The following is a 20,230-nucleotide window of genomic DNA, read 5'->3' as shown; positions in this document are numbered from 1 at the left end:
TGTATAGCAGTACTGTAATTTGTACTGTTTCCTATTTATGGTCTGGTTTTAAATTTCATGTATAGAAAACTAATACAAACGCACAAAATAGGCTTATTTTAAAAAGTTTCAAAAAGGAGAATAGGGAAGCAGATTTGGCTCAACTGATAGAGCATCTGCCTACCACATGGGAGGTCCAGTGTTCAAACCCAGGGCCTCCTGACCCGTGTGGTGAGCTGGCCCATGGGCAGCACTGATACACACAAGGAGTGCTATGCCACCCAAGGGTGTCCCCCACGTAGGGGAGCCCCACGTGCAAGCAGTGTGCCCTGCAAAGAGAGCCGCCCTGTGCGAAAAAAGTGCAGCCTGCCCAGGAGTGGTGCCGCACACATGGAGAGCTGATGCAGCAAGATGATGCAACAAAAAAAAAAGAGACACAGATTCCCGGTGCCACTGAAAAGAATAGAAGCAGATACAGAAGAACACACAGCGAATGGACACAGAGAGCAGACAATGGGGTTGGGGAAGGGGAGAGAAATAAGTAACTCTTGGAAAAAAAAAGGAGTATAACTTTCTAATGTGGTTATCTCATTTTAAGTATCATTCTATAACAAAGTTTTTCTTAAGAAATTTGGTTCTAAAGTCCACAAATCTACCATGAAATACATATACCCAGTGGTGCTGGTAAACTAGCTCTCTGAAAAACAAAAGATGTGATTTGTGGCATCTGCCAATTTTCATGGTATAAATACTCCTACTAAGGCTGATTTTAAGCTACCAAAGTCACTTAATTGAACACTAGAGTTGGGAAGAGATTTACGTAATCTTATTTGTGAGTTGGCACGAGCTGGCTCTAGAATACCAATGAATATATCTAATCATTTAATAAAAAACAAGTAAGTCTATATTTTGAGGAGAAATGTAACAAGCAGGACCCCATAAGTTACATATTCATATATATATATATAACTATTACTCTGTTTCTCTGGTTATTTTCCTCTAATGGTAGATTGGACATAAGAACAAGTTTAAGTTTTCCCAATGAAATTTAAATGTCAGTGAGTACCTTCATCACCTACTTTTAAAAAATAGACTTAATCTAGTAATTTAAAGAAAAATGGATAAAGGTAAGTTGGGGATTTAGAGTTACACACTATATTACGAAAAGGACATTCTGCTGGCACTATGTTAGCTTTAATCCTCAAAATAGCTTTATAAAGTTGGTATTCTATCTACCATTCCACAGATATAGAAATTGAGACACAGAATAAAGGACTAGCACCCAATTTCACAGTCAGCAGCACAACCAAGTCTTTAACCTAGATCTGTTTGACTCCAAAATTAGTGCTTAACCACCATGGGATATATACCAATTCTCAAAAACTTTATAAATAAAATCAGTATGTATTAAAAAAATTCAGCATCCTGAAACTTTAGAATTCATAACTAGTAAATGGAAGACCAGTTTGTTTAACCAGAATATGTATGAATCCCTAATTAGTTAACCTACTGTTTTTCTAATAGGATTTCATTTGCTCTTCATGAAATATGTCAGGGACCTTTTGTGTAGGCATGCTTAGTCATTTAAGATGAGCTATAACCAAATTAAGTGTTGGCACTTTTACAGGAACACAGCAGGATTAAGAGAGTTTTTAAAAGAAGTAACTACCTCTATGATTCACAGTTGACAGTATCTTTATCAAATTCAGTTCAAATACAGACATTACCTCCGAGGAACATTGTGAGGGTATGGAATGACAATTAGCTGGGAATTTGGGATGATTGCAGTCCACTCTTGTTTTCGAATAGACTGGAAAAAGAATTTAATAACATTTAAAATCCAGTATATTTTAAAAAATGTTTAATTATTATTCAAAATAAATATAGGAAAAAGCTCAAGTACTTGTTGAGAAACTGAAATTTTAGGTCTGGCTTAATCTAAATTTACACATGCACTTTAAGTCTAAAAGAGAACTCCTCTGCCACCTGTTGGCAAAAATTTTCTAGTCTTTCTGGGGAAGGATTATATTTGTTTCTCATAGATTTATTCATTCATTCATCAACTATTGATTGAACATTCTTATGTAGCAGGCACTGCTCAAAGTTGTATATGTAAATGTTGCTTAGAACTAATATCAAGTTGAGGGGAAGACTGACAATAAATTGAATAAGTAAAATACATAGACCGTTAGATGGTAAAAGTGATAAGGAGAAAAGAAAGATTGATAGAAGTTGTGAGGTTTATGGGAAAGGTGGTAGAACGATATACTATATCTTCAAATCAGGATGTGCTCTGTATAAGATAAGCTTTGGTCACTACCAATCCATTTTTAAAGTTCTCTTTAAAAAGTGAATATTAAAAAACAGATTAATTGTAAACAAAATAAATTTTTACTCACCTTCTCTCCAGATGGACGCGGGATACCAACATAAAGATGATCAAGAAAATTTGCACTTCGACCTAAACCAAGTACATTGTATGGCAGCTGGAGAGCTAAATGTGCTGACTGGCTGAGCTGTCCAGCTAGATATATTAAAAAAAAAAAATCTTTGAATATATTGCTCATGTCCAGTGTTAAAATGATAAGGATAAAAAACTGAAATTAAATCTCCAGTTCATTACTATTAGTGACAGCTTTATTGAATTATAATTCACCTACAATAAAAATTGTCCATTTAAATGTACAGTTCAGTGGTTTTGAGTATATTCAACTCAGTTGTTCAACTATCACAACAACGTCACTTTAGAGTGCCAGAATGTTCCAAAAAGAAAATGCATACCCATTAGCAGTCAATCTTGTTGCCAGTATGTATTCTCCCAGCTGTAGGTTACCACTAATCTTCTGTCTATATAGTTGTGCTTATTCTGGAGAATTCACTTAAATACAATTATATAATTTGTGGTCTTTTGTGCCTGGCTTATCTTAGTAAATAATGTTTTACTACAGGTTCATCAATACTGTAGCATGTTTCAGTACTTCATTCCTTTTAATTGTCAAATAATATTCCACTGTATGGACATATTACATTTTGTTTCTTCATTCATCAACTGATGGACATTTGGGTGATTCCCATGTTTTGGCTATTATGAATAATGTTGTGATGAACACTTGTATTGTAGTTTTTGTGTCAACTTAGGTTTTCATTTCTGTTAGGTATATACCTAGGAATGGAACAGCTAAATTGCGCGGCAACTCTATGTAACGTGGGGAGAGACCAAACTTTTTCCCAAAGTGGTTGCAATACTTTACATTCCCACCAGCAATGTATGAGGGTTCCAATTTTTCCACATCTTCCCTAACACTTAATATTGTTTGTTTTCTTGACTATAACCATACTTCTGGGTCTGAATAGGTGATCTCATTGTGGTTTCGCTATTCATTTTCCTATTGACTTTCATTCCTGATTTTAGTAATTTGAGATTTCTCTTTTTCTTGGTCAGTTTAGCTAAAGGCTTGTAAATTTTGTTGAACTTTTCAAAGCATGAACATTTGGTTTAATTTATATCTTCATGTTTTTCTATTCTCTAACTTATTCCCATTCTTGATATTAGTTACTAATTGCTTTGGGTTTAGTTTGCTTTTCTTTCTCTAATTTCTAAAGGTGGAAGATTAGGTAATTGATTTTAGAGCTTTCTTCTCTGGCATTTACAGCTATAAGTTTCCCTGTAAGCACTGCTTTGGCTGCATCCTACAAGTTTTGATAAATTGTTTTTGTTTTCAGCCAACTCTAAATATTCCCTAATTTCCTTTTTGTTCTTCTTTGACTCAGTGATTATTTAGGAGTGTTTTAATTTCAACAATATATTTGTGAATTTACCAAATTTCTCTCCATTTTTGTTCCAGGAATGTCTAAAATTCTCCTAAAGTTTTGAAGAATAGTTTGGCTGGATATAGAATTCTGGTTGATAGTTTTTTTCTTTCATCACTTGGAATAAGTTATACCATTGCCTTCTGACCTCCATGGTTTCTGATATGAAATTATCTCTTAATCTTATTAAAAATCCCTTGGACAAGATGAGTTGCTTCTCTCTTACTGCTTTCAATATGCTCTTTTGTCTTCCAACAGTTTGACTATTATGTATCTTGGAGTTTATCCTACTTGGAGTATGCTGAGCTTCTTAGATGTGCTGAATCATTTTTTTAAAAAAATCATATTTGGGAAATGATACATCATTATTTCTTCAAATACATGTTCCTCTTTCCCTCTCTCCTCTCCTTCAGGGATTCCCATTATGTTTATGCTGGCATTCCTATGGTCCCTGTGGCGGTTTGAGATTATTGATGAATCCCCCAAAGAGAAAGATTATGTTCTAAATGAATCTATTTCTCTGGGTGTGACAGCCTTTGATTGTGTTAAATTTACCTGAGATGTCTTTGATTAAATTACTTGCTAAGATTAAGGCTTTAATTCGACCATGTCAGTAAGGTGTGACTCAGGTTGAGTCCCAGCCCCCTTGGTGGGCTGATATAAATGGACACTCACTCAAGAAGGTACATGGAAAGAGACAGCTCTGTCATGTTTGATCCTGGGGCTCTGGAGAGAGATGAACCATTCACCTGATAGTTTGCAGCTGATACAGAAAACCCAGAAAGACACAAGTCCTATGCCTTCCTTCTTTCACTTCACATAATGTACTCAAGGCTCATCCATGTTGTAGCTTATATCAAACTTCATTTCTTTTTATAGCTGAATAATATTCCATTGTATGTATATACCATACTTTATCTTCTAATCTGTTGATGGGCACTTGGGTTGTCCTTAGTTATAACAGCTGATTTAAAGTTTTGTCTACTATATCTGGCTCTACTCAGGGATATTTTCTGTTGCTTGTTTCCCTGCCCTCTTCCCCCATTCATGTGGCATACTTTCCTGTTTCTTTGCATGTCTTGTAAATTTTTTGTTGAAAACTGGACCTTTTAGATAATATAATGACTCTTGTATCACCTATTCCACACCTAGAGTTTACTGTTTTTGCACTTTTGTTTTTCTTGCTACTTGGCTTATTTAGTGAAATTTTTGTACTAATTCTGTACATTTTATATTCCCTGCAGTGTTGGGCACAGAATTCTTTTTTTGTTGTTTAATTTTATAGTTCTTGTACTTATTTTTTTAAAATTTTTATTTTGTATTTTTTTGGGGGGGTGGTTAAACTTTTATCTGGTAAATATCTACAACCTAAAATTTCCCGTTTTACCCACTTTTAATTTTACAATTCATTGGTGTTAATTACATTCACAATGCTGTGCCTTTATTGTGAATTTTTAAAAAAAATTATGGCAACTATAGGTTTACAGAAAAATCATGCAGAAAGTAGAGATACCATATAACCTCCCTGTCACATAGTTTTCCCTCTTGATACTTTGCATTAGTCTGGTAACTTTTTTTTTCCCAAAGATTTTTATTTATTTCTCTCCCTTTCTCCCCCCCTCCCCATTGTCTGCTCTCTGTGTCCATTTGCTGTGTATTCTTCTGTGTCCACACCTATTATCAGGTGGCACCAGGAAACTGCGTCTCTTTTTTTGTTGCATCATCTTGCTGCGTCAGCTCTCTGTGGCACAAGTCCTGGGCAGGCTGTGCTTTTTTCACGTTGGGTGGCTCTCCTTGCAGGGCATACTCCTTGCACGTGGGGCACCCCTGCATGGCATGGCACTCCTTGCACACAGCAGCACTGCATGTGGGCCAGCTTACCACACAGGTCAGGAGGCCCTGGGTATCAAACCCTGGACCCTCAATATGGTAGGCTGATGCTCTATCAATTGAGCCACGTCCGCTTCCCTAGTCTGATAACTTTTTAATAACTGTTGAAACATTCTTATAATTACCTTTAACCTAGCCTATAGTTTACATAAGGTCTCACTCTGTGTAGTACAGTTCTATAATTTTTTTTATTCTTGATAATTTATATAAAACCTAAAAGTTCCCATTTTATCCACTTTCAAATATACAATTTATTGGTGTTAGTTACATTCACAAAGTTATGTCTCCATCACCATCATCCACTGCCAAAACTTTTCCATTGTCACAAACAGAAATACCAATTAAACATCATTTTTCCTTCCTCACCCCTACCTGGCCCCAGGTAACCTCTATTCTAGTTTTTGACTTTTATGAATTTTCATATTCTGCTTATTTCACTTAAGTGAGATCATACAGTATTAGTTCTTTGGTGTATGGTTAATTTACTCAACATGATGTCTTTAATGTTCAACCATATTGTCGCATGTATGAGAAATTCATTCCCTTTTATGGGTGAATAGTATTTATAGATTACATTTTGTTTTATTTATTCATTTGTTGATGGACATTTGGGGTGCTTTAACCTTCTGGCAATTGTGAATAATGCCACTATGTACAAATATTTGTTCAAGTCCCTGCTTTCAATTCTTTTGATTATATGCCTAGTAATGGGATAGCCAAGTTATATGGTAATTCTATACTTAACCTTCTGGGGAACTGCCGAACTGTTTAACACAGTGGCTGCACCATTTTACATTTCCACAAATACTCTATGAGGGTTCCTATTTCTCCAGTAATTGTTATTTGAAAGTCTACTGTTTTACTCAGAATAAAAATCTTTCCTATATAATTTATACTCTTCTCTATAAATGTGCTTTCCTTAGATGGAATAGCAAAGCCTGGAAGACAGCACATGTTTACAACTTGATTTACTGAATATTTTATGTCCTCTCTTGAGACATTACTCAGAAAAAAAGAGATTTCTTTCAAAATATTACTACTCATTGACAAAGCACCTGGTCACTTAAGAGCTCTGATGGAGATGTATAATGAGATTAATGTTGTTTTCATGCTTGCTAACACAACATCCATTCTGCAGCCCTTGGATTAAGGAGCCATTTTGACTTTCAAGTCTTATTATTTAAGAAATACATTTCATAAGGATATTGCTGCCATTGATAAGATGGATCTGGACAAAGGTAACTGAAAACCTTCTGGAAAGGATTCACCATTCTAGATGCCATTAAGTACATCTGTGATTCATAGCAGGAAGTCAAAATAGCATCATGAACAGGAGTTTGGAAGAAGTTGATTCCAACCCTCATGGATGACTTTGAGGGGTTCACGAATTCAGCCGAGGAAGTAACTACAGATGTGGTGGAGACAGCAAGAGAACTAGAATTAGAAGTTGGGTTTGAGGATGTGAAAATGTGCATGATAAAGTTGTAATAGATGAGGAGTTGTTTCCTATGGAAGAAAAAAAATGTTTTTGTTTTTGTTTTAGATATAATCCACTGGTAAAGATGCTGTGAACATTGTTGAAATGACAACAAAGGATTTTGACTATTACATCAACTTAGTTGATTAAGCAGCAGCAGGGTTTGAGAGGACTGATTCCAATTTTGAGAGAAGTTCTACTATAGGCAATACGCTATCAAACACCATCACATGCTACGGAGAAATCTTTCATGAAAGGAAGAGTCAACTGATGTAGCAAACTTTGTTGCCATATTTTAAGAAATTGCTACAACCACTCCAACCTTCAGTAACCACCACCCTGATAGTCAGCAGCCATCGACACTGAAGCAAGACCTTCCACTAGCAAAAAGATTATGACTTGCTGAAGGCTCACATGAAGGTTCGCATTTTTTTTTTTAGCAATAAAGTATTTTAAATTAAGGTAGGTATATATTCTTTTAGACAATGCTATTGCACATTTAATAGACTAAAGTATAGTGTAAACATAAATTTTATATGCACTGGGAAACCAAAAAATTCATGTGACACACTTTATTATGATATTTATTTTATTGAGGTAGTCTGGAATTGAACTTGCAATCTCCAAGGTATTCCTGAAATGCAATTCTAAAATACATTATGCTGTTATGTACGGTCCCAAATTAAGTAACAAAGGATAGAGAAGAATTATAATTCCCATGTACTTTGTTTTCAGGCAAAATATCAAAACCAACTTTTGTCTACAAGTACTAGACATAATTTTTGCTCTAACATTTGTCAAAAATAAAACTTAAACAAGGTGTATAGCTAACATAGGAGGAAGGAAAAGCATAAAGGGAAAATGTGCTAGCCAAAAAGAAAAAGTCACTGAAATTTCATCTTTCTTGGTATTTGGGTATGTGTGTGTCTCTCTTTTTCTCTGAGTCAAAAGAACATTGAAATATATCTGCCTCCAACACTTTAAGCTACAGGGAGTTTTCATCTAACAAAAGAGTATCTCTGTAAAAATGAAATAAAAGGAGACATTCAAACAACCAATGTTTTGTGTTACTTTAAAGAAAAACATGCCTCTCCTTGGAAGAGAAAACTGTTCTGAGAATTGTCAATGTCACAATGGCAGCTTTGAAACAATACTTCATTGACATCAATTAAAATGAAAAAGAGGAACACCAAAAAAGAACACAGTATAAAAAACAAAAACAATGAAAATACCTCTGTAATAAAAGAATGAACAGGTACTGAATGTGCATGATGTACCAGCCACTGTGGCAAGTGCTTTTCCTGTATTACAATTATTTTGACAATAATTGTGTGAGGGTAAGTACTACTATTATTCTGACAAGAAATTGAGAGGTAGGTAATTTGACCAAAACCACAAAGCTACTCAGTGACAGAGCTGGGATTTCAATTTAAGCAGCCTAATTCCAGATCCCATTCCTTTTACCATCACCTGCACTCTTGTCTTCAGTTGAAACTGAAATGTGATATTTGTCAATGCTCTATAAAAAGGACTTCTAATGGCACAGTGCCACCCCCAACCCCCCTCCCTGCCAAAGCCAGTTCCTTTCTTTTACTATTTGCATTTCTATAATATCTGTGAGGTCCTAGGATATGATCTGGGATTCTAATTTATATCTAGCGAAAGAGTCCAGTTAAAATGGCAGTTATCGATTTATGTAAATCTATGCTGTAGGGTCATACTTCATGGCCTTGGTGTTTGACCCCAATGATATTTTGTGATATTTCCATTCTACACCTAAAGCCTGGGCTATTGAGGCAATTATTCCGAGGCATGAGACTTGTTGATCTTTGATGAAGGACACCAATTGCCTGGGAAGAGCTTAATCCACGTATAATCCTACAGGAAATGATTATGAAAAAGACAATGCACTGGGTATGGACTAGCCCTTGACCTATACTAGAATATCAGTTCAGGTTTCCTTGAGGTCTTAAACATATCATATCAATGATTACACTGTTAAAGACACCTAATTGGGCTTTGAATTCTAACGTGATAGCTTGAAGTCTGGAGCAGGGGGCACAGGAGACTCATGATGAGGTATTATGGAAAACAGGATTTGAATGCCACAGACATATATTTTAACACTGATCTTTAGTAAGTCCTTTGTCCTCTCTAATCCTCAAGTTATTTGTCTATTAAACATTTATTGAATGCCCCCACCATACCTTTTATATAAAGATGAAAAAGACATGAACCTTGACCAGGAGCTGCTTAAAGATACAACAGCAGAGAAATATAATGGAATGTTTTCTTATCTATAAATAAGTACAACAATATTATGTACAAGCTGATTTTGTTAGGCACTTACAAAAATAGTACTTACCTTTTTTTTTTTTTTTTCTTTCAGGGAATGAAGCCAGACCTTGTTAATGGGAAGCAGGCACTCAATCACTTGAACTCCATCTGCCCCAAGTACTTAACTTTTAATGCATTTAAACGTGTTTTGTAAATGGCAAAGCATGATACAAATGTTAGTTATTATTTTGATGACTGTATAATCATTCCTGATACTTCCGGGTTTCTTTAGGTTGGATTTCTACTTGATGTTAGTTCTGGAAAAATAGTGTAATGACTAACAGTTTTCTAATATCTCTTTTGAAAATAAACCAGGAAGCTTGGTACCCTGCTTTAAATTATATTTGTCAACCTGCTTCCAAACTATAAATGTAGAAAGTAATTTTTTCTCATTCTTGATCTTTTCTTTTTTAAAATTGAGACATAATTCACCCCTTTAAAGTATACAGTTCAGTAGTTTTTGGTATAATCACAATGATAATCACTATAATATTTCATCACCTCTAAAAGAAACCCTGTACACAGCAGTCATTTCCTGTTCCCTCTTACTCCAGCTACCACTAATTTCCTTTCTGTCTCTATGGATTTGCCTAATTCTGGAATTTTGTGTAAACAGAATCATACAATATATGGCCTTCTGTGTCTGGCTTTTTTCACTTTGCATAATATTTATAAGATTCATCCATGTCATAGCATGTATCAATATGCCATTCCTTTTTAGGGCTAAATAATATTCCATGGTATGATGTACCATTTTATTTATCCTGTCATCAGTAGATGGACATTTTTTGGCTATTATGAAATGCTGCTATGAACATCTGTGTACAAGCTCTTGTGTGAACCTATTTTTTCAATTCTCTTAGGTATATATCTGAAGAGTAGAATTAGTGGGACATATGGTAACTCCATATATATATATATACACATATACTATACATACATATATATATATATATATATATAATCTGTAATTGCCAATTTTATTCCTCTGGCTAAGAAACCCAGAGATAATGTGAGGTTTACATCTTTTTGCTTATAGTTCTTTCATTATGAGTTTAAGTGCCCTCATTAATCCTTATACACCGGTTGCAAACTATTTAATTGACTTATGTGTAAAAAAATCCTTAATTCTTTGTATGTGTGACATAAGTAATGTGTTCAATAAAAATACATATAAGAAAAAAAACAAACCCAAACAAACCAAAATCTCACACCATTCAGAAATAAGCAGTCAAGTTATTGATATATGTATGTATGTATACACACACAAACACATAGTTTGGAATTTTATCCTATATATGTGAGCTGATATTTAATACACTGTTTTATAACATGTTATGTTTATTTTATAATATGGAAAAACATCTTTTCACGCATATGTATGAAAATTACCCAACTGAAAAACAGACTTGGAGAATGGTTCAAAAATACAAAATCCAACAAGATGTTGGTAAGAAAGAAACTACCTAAAACAAAATATTGCCAGATGATTCAAAGTAAAACATAGGTCAAAGATACATGAGAAAATGTTAACAAAAAAGAAAGCAGGTGCCAGAATTTAATATGAGACAAAAAAATAACTCAAGGCCTAAAGCATACAGGATAAGGATGGCTGTGTGAATGTCTTTGCTTCCAATTCATCATCACAAACTTGCTTCTTACTCTTCTTATCTCTTCCCTAAGCCTTTCCAACTCATTTACTCCTCTTATCATTTCTTCAGGGTCCAAATGCCTAATGGGAGTATCCTCTTTAAATCCTTGGTCAGGTTGAAGTAGCTCTCCTCTAAGGTTTCCCTCTGCTTCCTGGCTTACACCTTCTCTGTAACGATGAGGATTTCCTTCTGCCTCTGATGGTGTATCTTCCAAAGGGTAGGTTTCCTCAGCCTTTGACATGTTCTGTGACTTTCCTTCATTTTCCTCACAAAACTTTTGCATGTTGAGTATATTTTTCTATTTTTTTCCTTTTTGAATAAATTAATCCTCCAGGGACCCAGGGGATTTTCCTCCCTCTTCCCTCACCTCAATTTGTGCCGTGCCCCAAAGACCGAAAAGTCCTGAGGGTATCTGGGACGCTTTTTCTCCAGCAATAGGGGCTGCTACAGAGAAACAGGCCCTGAACTATGAGGCTTGTAACTCCATATTTATCTTTTGAGACACTGAGTAGTTTGATTTTGATTCCTGCTTTTCTATAGCTTGATGGACACAATATGTCCAATGAAGGAATGATAAAAGGCCAGTGTGAATGCATGTTAAAAACAATGCAAAGAGAAACAAGAAAAGCAATTCATAGTGCTCATAAAACCAAATTGTTATTACTTGTGGAGTTCCAATTTAATAGTCAGTGCTCCTTTACAGAGCTGAATTATGGAGGTACACTTTCTGAGGTTATGTACAATTAAATTTCATTTGTCACTGATTAAAGAAGATAAACTCTGGTTTCCAAAGTGGACAGTGTAGTATGAATTAAATGGGAAAATTTGGCTTATCCCGTAATGTATCTCATTTTCCATGTTAGAGATCTACACCTCTCCACAAGGCAAACCATTAACTAATGGGCCATGCCACTTTGTGATAAACTGCCTTTTTCAGTAGTGACAAAAAGCACAAGGGGGAAGCAGACTTGGCTCAATGGATAGGGCGTCTGCCTACCACATGGGAGGTCCGCGGTTCAAACCCCAGGCCTCCTTGACGAGTGTGAAGCTGGCCCATGCGCAGTCCTGATGCATGCAAGGAGTGCGTGCCACGCGGGGGTGTCCCCCGCATAGGGGAGCCGCACGCACAAGGAGTGCACCCCCTAAGGAGAGCCACCCAGCCCGAAAGAAAGTGCAGCCTGCCCAAGAATGGCACCGCACACATGGAGAGCTGACAGAACAAGATGACACAACAAAAAGAAACACAGATTCCCAGTGCTGCTGATAAGGATAGAAGCGGTCACAGAAGAACACACAGCGAATGGACACAGAGAGCAGACAACTGGGGGTGGGGGGTGGGAAGGGGAGAGAAATAAATAAATAAATCTTTTTTTAAAAAAAGCACAAAGGAGTAAAATTTCTTAGTTATGAAACAGGGATAAAGACACGTATTTTCTTTACAAACCAAATGTGAAAGAAGGTTATTTAAATTCCAGATTGCAAGATAGGCTATTTTTAAATAAATGTTCTTTAGACTAGGTAGCTATCACATGTTATTCAACTTGGAGACACCTGGAGGTAATTAGTTGGCTATCAAAAGACATTGAACACAAAATAAAAATACCTTATAACTTTTTCCTTTAGCAAAGCCATCTTTTTCAAGTGTATCTTCCTAAGAACATGACTTAAGTTGTGACAGTGAGTGTATTTTTTTAAACCTTAATGTCTCACCTTCTGGATTTCTTTCCTTTTCCTATCCACTCAAGACTGCTCTGCTCAAAACATCTTTTTATTAGTACTGACACACCCATCTTTGCAAATTCTTTTATGCTGCCTAAAACTGTCTCTTCCTTCCCATCTCAGGCCCTGTTGCCACCTCCTCTTAACAAATTCCTCAAGACAGACTTTTATGATTATTTTCTGAAATCCTCACAACCACACATGGAAATATGATTCATATTAAAGATGTCAAGTGATCAAAAATAACAGCTCTTCATGAGCTTATTCCCTATTCTCCGAGCACATTTCTGGGGAACCCCACCTTTGCTTTCTATTTAGATTATGTGATTTCTGGGAAGGGACCATATTTAAAACCATTGATAACATCAATGTCAGCCAACTTCAGAATATAAGTAAAAAAACAAGGAGAGGGAGATGGAGGAAAAAGAAAATTGAATATTTTGGTGCAGATTTTTAAAAATTATAAATGTATAACAGATCTTTAACCACTGTTGAAATGAAAAAGAATCATTTCTAGTATTTAATAATGACCCGTCCCACCAAAATACATACGCTCACACACAAGTCTGGTTATTTATGGAAATATTTACATATACAGACTAAGTCTGAGTTAGTAATCACATAATTCATCTTGTAACTATATTATTACAATGTTTCTTTTGTTGCTACTCAACCTATTATTTATTTGCTACTAAGTTATTTTATTAGTTACTGGAGCTTATCTTATAGTTTCAACTCAATTTTATTTAGTTATCACAAGCCTTTATTTTTTTAAGGTAGGTTTTATTTTTTTATAATTATCTTTTTTTAAGGATACATAGATCACACAAAATTTTACATTAAAAAACATAAGAGGTTCCCATATACCCCCACTTCTTCCACATCAACCTCTTTCATTCATTCATTTGCTATTACAAGGCTTTAAATAAATGTATGGTTGTAACAATATTATTTCATGTGTCAAAATCATCCCCATGTTTATTATATTAAGACTGGAGTTAATATATAGTTCACTTGAAAGAAGGCAGAAATTTTCTTTTTCCCAAAGTTAGATGAATCCTGATTATATTCTCCTTTCTTTAAGGAGTGGATTACCTAGAATTGTAGCTTATAAATTATTTTTGAATAATAATAGTAATAAAATAAATCTGTATATAACAGCCCACTGTGGAGATTACTGTTTATATGTACAGCCCCCACCCTCAAAAAACACACACATTACAAAAGATTCTCAAGTCCCTAAACTTTGCACCTGTCAATTTTCAATCATTCTCGTACCATTTTCTATTTATTCTCTTGCTTTTGTGTCCTTATTTCCTTGCTTATACTTACTTTATACATTTGTCCTTATAAGTATCTTTCTGTTTTATTATCCTTTTCCCTCATTTAATCTTTATCTATTTGGTTCTCTAAAAATTTAGAAATGTTTCAAAGTTATGATTTTACCTTTAGAAAAAAGAATATAATAAGTTTAAGCCCCCTGTTTTTTCACTGACAGGAGCCATCATACAAAGCTGGTGGTAAGGGAAGACGCTTGATCATGATTTTCAGGAAAGAACCAATTTTAAAAAATAATAGAGTAATCCCAATTTCTCTTTCCCATCCCTTATGACTTTGCTGTCATTCATTTATCCATATGCTATAAGCACCCAATACATTGTCATTATTATTAAACACTAGTTATCTTTTATATCAGCTAAGAATAAAAAAAGAAAAGATTTAACCTTTATTTATTCCTTCTCCAGTTCTCCTCCATATATTAGATATATGCCATTTTCTAATATATGCCATTTTCCTTCTCCCTGAAGAGCTTTTAAAATTTCTTGCAGGGCAGAGCTTCTGGCAATGAATTTTCTGTTTTTGTTTGTCTGGGGAAATCTTTATTTCTCCTTCCCTTTTTTTCTTCTTCACTTTTGAAGGACAATTTTCCTAGGTAATAGAATTCTAGGTTGGTAGTTTTATTCTTTTACTCCCCTCTCATCTTGCTTGCATGGTTTCTGACAAGTCTGCTCTAATTCTTATCCTTGTTCCTCTAGGTGCTTTTTCCCTCTGGCTTATTTCAAAATGCATAGGTACAGATTTTTTGGGTATTTACCCTACTTAGTGTTTTCTGAGCTTTCTGGATGTTGTTTAGTGTTTGCCATTAATTTTCAAAAATTCATGGCATTTATTTCTTTTTTCTTACTCTGGTTCTTCAATTACATGCATGTTTTCATCCTTTGAAATTGCTCTACAGTTTTTGGATGATCCATTCTATTGTTTTCATTCATCATTTCTCTTTGTATTTCAGTTTGGGACATTTCTACTGACTCATCTTTAAGCACACTGATTCTTTCCTCAGCTGTTTCCAATCTAATTATGAGCCTACCAAAGGCATTTTTCATAGGTTATAGTGCTTCTGATTTCTAGCATTTACTTTAGATTTTTTTCTTAATTTTCATGTTCATCTGAAATCCTCTCATTATACTCAAGCCCTGTTGGCATGGTGTTAAAATGTGGGGGAGGGGAAGCATTCTATAACCTCTCAGCCTTTACTGGGCCTGTTGCCCTGAGCTTTGAGCTTCACAATTGTTTCTTAGTTGCCCCCTCCTCTAGCCCTGGCCTTAGATGAAACAAGAAGGCTAGAGGGTCTGGAGTTGGGTAAATGCTCTTACTCCAGGTGGATAAGGCTCTGGAGTAAAGCCATTGCCCCAGAGTCTAGGCTTCTGGAGAAAGCTCTCAGCATATTTCAAAATGGTGAATTTCCCCTCCCTTTGACCAGAGACAATCAGGGACCTTTCTTGGCTCTTTATTGTGAGAACCTGCTAGGGCTCCTGGTGGTAAAACCCATAAAAGTATAGGGGCCAGTTTTAATGAATACATACTAAACTCTTTTCCCTGATTTTACTTTAGCATATTGTCTCATTGATTTATATTTCAAATCAGGGAAAGTAAAGATGTGATAAGCTTTCTAATATAATTTCTTCTTATAGGGACAGGAGATTTCATTTTTGTAGGTAGTGAAATCAGGCCATTGTTACTGGTTTAATTTTAAGAAAACATGAAAATATTGGATCTCTCACAATGAATCAGATCTAACAAAGAAAATGGCAAAATTATTCATCCATCAACCATAAAACTATCTGAATTCTCTGTATTACAAGATCAATAACCTTGGGGTCACAATATTTGCCTCCAAATTTATCAGTGAGTTTAGAATGCCATATCTGATTATTTGAAAGTTTCACAATTTACTACTGAAAATTTAAATGGGATTTCAAAATCACAGGGGTCACTGATTATAATTTACATTTCCACATAGTAGGGGTTACAAATTAAAAACAAGTAATCTATAATATTTTATTTTTTATAAGAAAATGACATGTACGTAAGCAAATGATAACAAAAGTGATGATGATAATGATTAGTAAGTAAAATTTTATTTCCTATATAGAAATCTTAAATTTTATTACATCTGACAAAAAAAGTCAATTATGAGGACCTAGAAAAGCCAAATGAGTTATTATAAGTCTGCAAATACCTTATCTTAGAGAAGAAGTGAAAATATATTTATACTTCAAACTTCAGGAATATTCTCACTTGTAAAAAATTATTTCCAGTGGTTCTCAAAATGTGGTCCCTGGAATAGTGTAACAATGCCTGGGAAGTTATCAATAATGCAAATTTCCAGACCTATTGAATTGAAACTCTGGAAATGGGGGTGAGGGAAGCAATTTCTGTTTTAATTATTTCTCTAGGTGATTCTGATATATGCTAAAGTTTGACAATCAATATCAAAGATACTAGAAAAACACAATATTCCTTGAAGAGAAACAGCTGTAATATGTCACCAAGTTCCTAGATTCCTGGCTCAATTTTCTCATCCTATGCACAAGTAACAGTTGACATCAGGATTTTTTTTAAAGCAATGAACCACTGCAATAGGGAGAACATTCTCTAGAGATTTAATTACATTTGTAATGCATACTTGATAGTGGACCCAAAAGTTATTTCTAGAATAAATATAACATCTTTTCTAAAATTAATAAAAGAGAGGGAAGAGCATTTACATTTAGGGAGTAAATTTCAAGTTTTTAAATTCCTTCAATCTAGGACTGTTCATACTGAATTTATCTTGGTGCCAAATTCTTATTCTCAGTTTGCTGATGGTAGGGCATCATGAAAAAAAGCCAAACAAAACAAGGTGGAATGAACTGATGAAGCTGTAAGTCAGAAAAAAGGAAAAAAAGGAGGGAGGGAGGGTGAGAGAGAGGGAAGGATAATTCTTACAAGTATTATAAAAGAATGTTCAATATATTTTCTCTTATAATTAATTATATTATAATCTTATCTGACAATGATGTAAAGTTTTAAGCAAATCTTGACAGTAATTTCACTAGCCCTTTATGGAAAGAGTTGGTCTTTTATTATTCATCTTTGTATCTTCATCAAGGAGCCTGGCACAATAATTCTGAATACACTTAGTAATTAAAAATATGTACAGAACCAAATAACATTATTTCAAGCTTATCAAAGTGATCCCTTATTGTTTACAATCTGGTGTTGGTGACAATTTTCTTACTGGGCAAGAAATGCTGGATTTTAAGAATTCTGTACTATCAGACCAGCAAAATATCTCAGCCTACATGTTGGATCATGTGTTAAAAACTGCTTTTTGACCTTGAATAAAAGGGGGAAATGGCAAAGACAAATGAGTTTATATGGCTAAGAGTCTTCCAAAAAGAGCCGAGAGGTCATCAGAGGGTTGTGCTTACGCACGCCTCAGCAGGACCCCAGAAAAAGTCAAAGTGGATACAACCCTAGATACTGGTTCTCCTGAAGGCTACAGAGATCCACAGGGTATATGGTCATGGCAGATGGATTTGGAGTTCTGTGCCATGTCAGAGGCCCTACTTTGGAATTTGTGCTCCTGAGTGTGATGGAGCTGGACTCAGATGTGACTTTTCTACACAACTCTTCTCTCACTTTTACTGAACCTGGTTGGCGCTAGGGATGGTGCATACTTTTGACACTTGAATCTCTGGACTGCCCATGTGCCAGCAGGGCCCTGAGCCTCAGCAGAGTGGCGACTCCTACTCTCTGGTTAGTTGGTCTTACCCAGGCCAGTTAACAGGGAGGTGAAGATGGTCAACCACCACACCAGGGAATCAAGAGTGCCTACAAATGCAAGCAGAGGAATTGCATCCATCATCCATGTGGAATCTAAGCTCCCTCTTGGTCTAGAGGTGGAGTAGATATCACAATCCCTGGGTCCACAGAATGTAGGAATAAAATATGGACAAGAGTGGACTTACTGATATTCTACTATGAAACTATTGTGACTAGTAATAGAAGAAATTTTAGCATCGAGGTGGAGAAAGTGGCCACGGTAGTTGCTGAGGATAGGGAGAGGGAAGAAGAGATGTGATGTGGGGGCATTTTTGGATTTTGAGTTGTCCTAAATGATACTGCAGGGTCAGATGCTGGACTTTATATATCCTGCCATAACCCACTGAATGCACTGGGGGAGTGTTAACTACAGGGTAAACTATTATCTATGTAATGCAGCACTGCCCCAAAATGTGTTCAATGAGTGCGATGAGTGTGCCACAATGATGAGGGAGGTTGTTGGTGTGGGAGGAGTGGGGTGGGGGGGATCAGGCATATATGGGAACCTCTTTTTTTTTAATGTATTTTTTTTTGTGATGGATATATCTTAAAAAAAACACAGTTTACAAAAATGATGAGGTGGGGGATGGGGAGTGTGTTATATGGGAACCTCTTATGTTTTTTGTTTTCTTATGTTTTTCAATGTAACATTCCTTGTAATCTATTAACTTTAATAAAAAAACCCATAAAAACAACAACAAAAAAGAATTCTGTACTATTTTAATTGTAAATAAGATTGATGGATTTTTATGGTAGAGTTCTGATCTACTATGTAAAATGCCACATCAAAATTGCAAGCCATTGTGCTTTTAAAACAAATAGATATAGAGTTGCAATTTATATATTGGTAATATGCCTGATAGTCAAAGCCATTTTGCTTCAAGTTAAAAATTATAAGGCTAATCACAAAATATGAACAGAATAACAAAATGCCTTTATGCCTGAAATATACCAAACAAAATAAAATAGCACATATATTAAGTGTCTTCCTTGCAGACATTTCATTTTAACTGCTAAAATCATTTTTATTGTTGATTTACTATGTGTTTTTTTCTCATTTAATTTAAGGGCCAATTGTGAGCATCAATGGAAAGAGATACACACATAAAGATACTTGTTTCATGTCTTAAATAATTAAGCTGAGATATATATACTCTGCTCATATCAATCTTTTTTACGTCACAAATAGAAATAATTGAATGGGAATAGGGATGTTGAAACACTTCACTCTGGAAGTATATCATTGAGAATGAACCATTTGCAAATCAAACCTGAAACATTTTTGGCTATCCATCCAAGTAAAATGGGTTTAAGTCAGTATAAACCCAAACCCTTCCACCACACACTTACTGGATTTCAGATGGAATTTTGAGTATTATAAAAGTTTAGTACTAGGGCTCTTAATCACGGATTCTTTCATTTTGTCTTTGTGATACAGTATCCTTGTAAATTACAATGTTCTCCTCACAATGCACAAATGAATCAATAAACAAATTGCTTGTAGGCACTGCATAAACTAACTCTCACCAGATGGAGGACTGTATTTATCTTTATTCTAGAAGCTGAGAAAGGGAAAGATGTTATGAAAAGTGAGGTCGCTATTTCATAAGAGTAAGGGTAAGAGTTTTATACTTAGGAATATAAATATTTAGGCAGGAACATTGATTTAATAGAATAATTTTGATATTGTGGAATGAATTGTATTTGAGTAATGCCAAGACATATAAATTTGAGGCTCGCCCCCCACATTCACTTATTTGAGAAGCTAAGCTTCATTTGTGTTCAAAGGAACAGGCAAAGTTAAACTTAGAAGTACAAAACCTCCAGGCAAGAAACTTTTACCCGCAAGTTTTCTTCTGGATAAAGATCACTCAGGCCAAACTTCCTCTTCTGAAAAGATAAAGAAGATATACTTTTTTGTATAAAATAAAACCCTTAGCTATCATGTGGGCAGAAGAAGGTAGACCAGCAGGAACATGGCTTTTTATTTTTCTTTTCTCATATACTGCAGACTTCAAGCTGAAGAAGCTGATAATTAAGAAATGCCGGGAAGCGGACTTGGCCCCGTGGTTAGGGCATCCGTCTTCCACATGGGAGGTCTGCAGTTCAAACCCCAGCCTCCTTGACCCATGTGGAGCTGGCCCATGTGCAATGCTGATGCGCGCAAAGAGGGCCCTGCCACGCAGGGGTGTCCCCCGCATAGGGGAGCCCCACGTGC

General features: G+C 35.4%; 1 protein-coding gene and 1 long non-coding RNA gene across 4 annotated transcripts in view; one reads left to right on the top strand and one right to left on the bottom strand.

Annotated features, from left to right (window-relative positions):
* Positions 1-9,819, top strand: part of LOC139436861 (uncharacterized) — a 37,928-nt gene extending 28,109 nt beyond the window's left edge. Inside the window, exons 3-4 of the long non-coding RNA XR_011646313.1 lie at positions 7,223-7,576; positions 9,546-9,819. This is a non-coding gene — a long non-coding RNA (uncharacterized lncRNA). The remainder of the gene's footprint in view (positions 1-7,222; positions 7,577-9,545) is intronic.
* The window catches only part of ITFG1 (integrin alpha FG-GAP repeat containing 1), a 268,529-nt gene that overhangs the window by 4,574 nt on the left and 243,725 nt on the right, over positions 1-20,230 (bottom strand). The window contains exons 15-16 of one of the 3 annotated variants that reach the window (XM_004457050.4): positions 2,379-2,503; positions 1,707-1,789 (exon numbers count right to left, since the gene is read on the bottom strand). The exons of 1 other annotated variant lie outside the window; for it this stretch is intronic. In XM_004457050.4, coding sequence (XP_004457107.3) covers positions 1,707-1,789; positions 2,379-2,503 — 208 coding nt within the window. Of the gene's footprint in view, positions 1-1,706; positions 1,790-2,378; positions 2,504-17,246; positions 19,903-20,230 lie in introns of those variants that run through there. One more of the 3 variants, XM_004457051.4, reaches the window with a different exon arrangement.

The sequence above is a fragment of the Dasypus novemcinctus genome, chromosome 18, assembly GCF_030445035.2.
Source record: "Dasypus novemcinctus isolate mDasNov1 chromosome 18, mDasNov1.1.hap2, whole genome shotgun sequence".
NCBI classification, from domain to species: Eukaryota; Metazoa; Chordata; class Mammalia; order Cingulata; family Dasypodidae; genus Dasypus; species Dasypus novemcinctus.
This window is presented reverse-complemented; position numbering and strand designations above follow the sequence as displayed.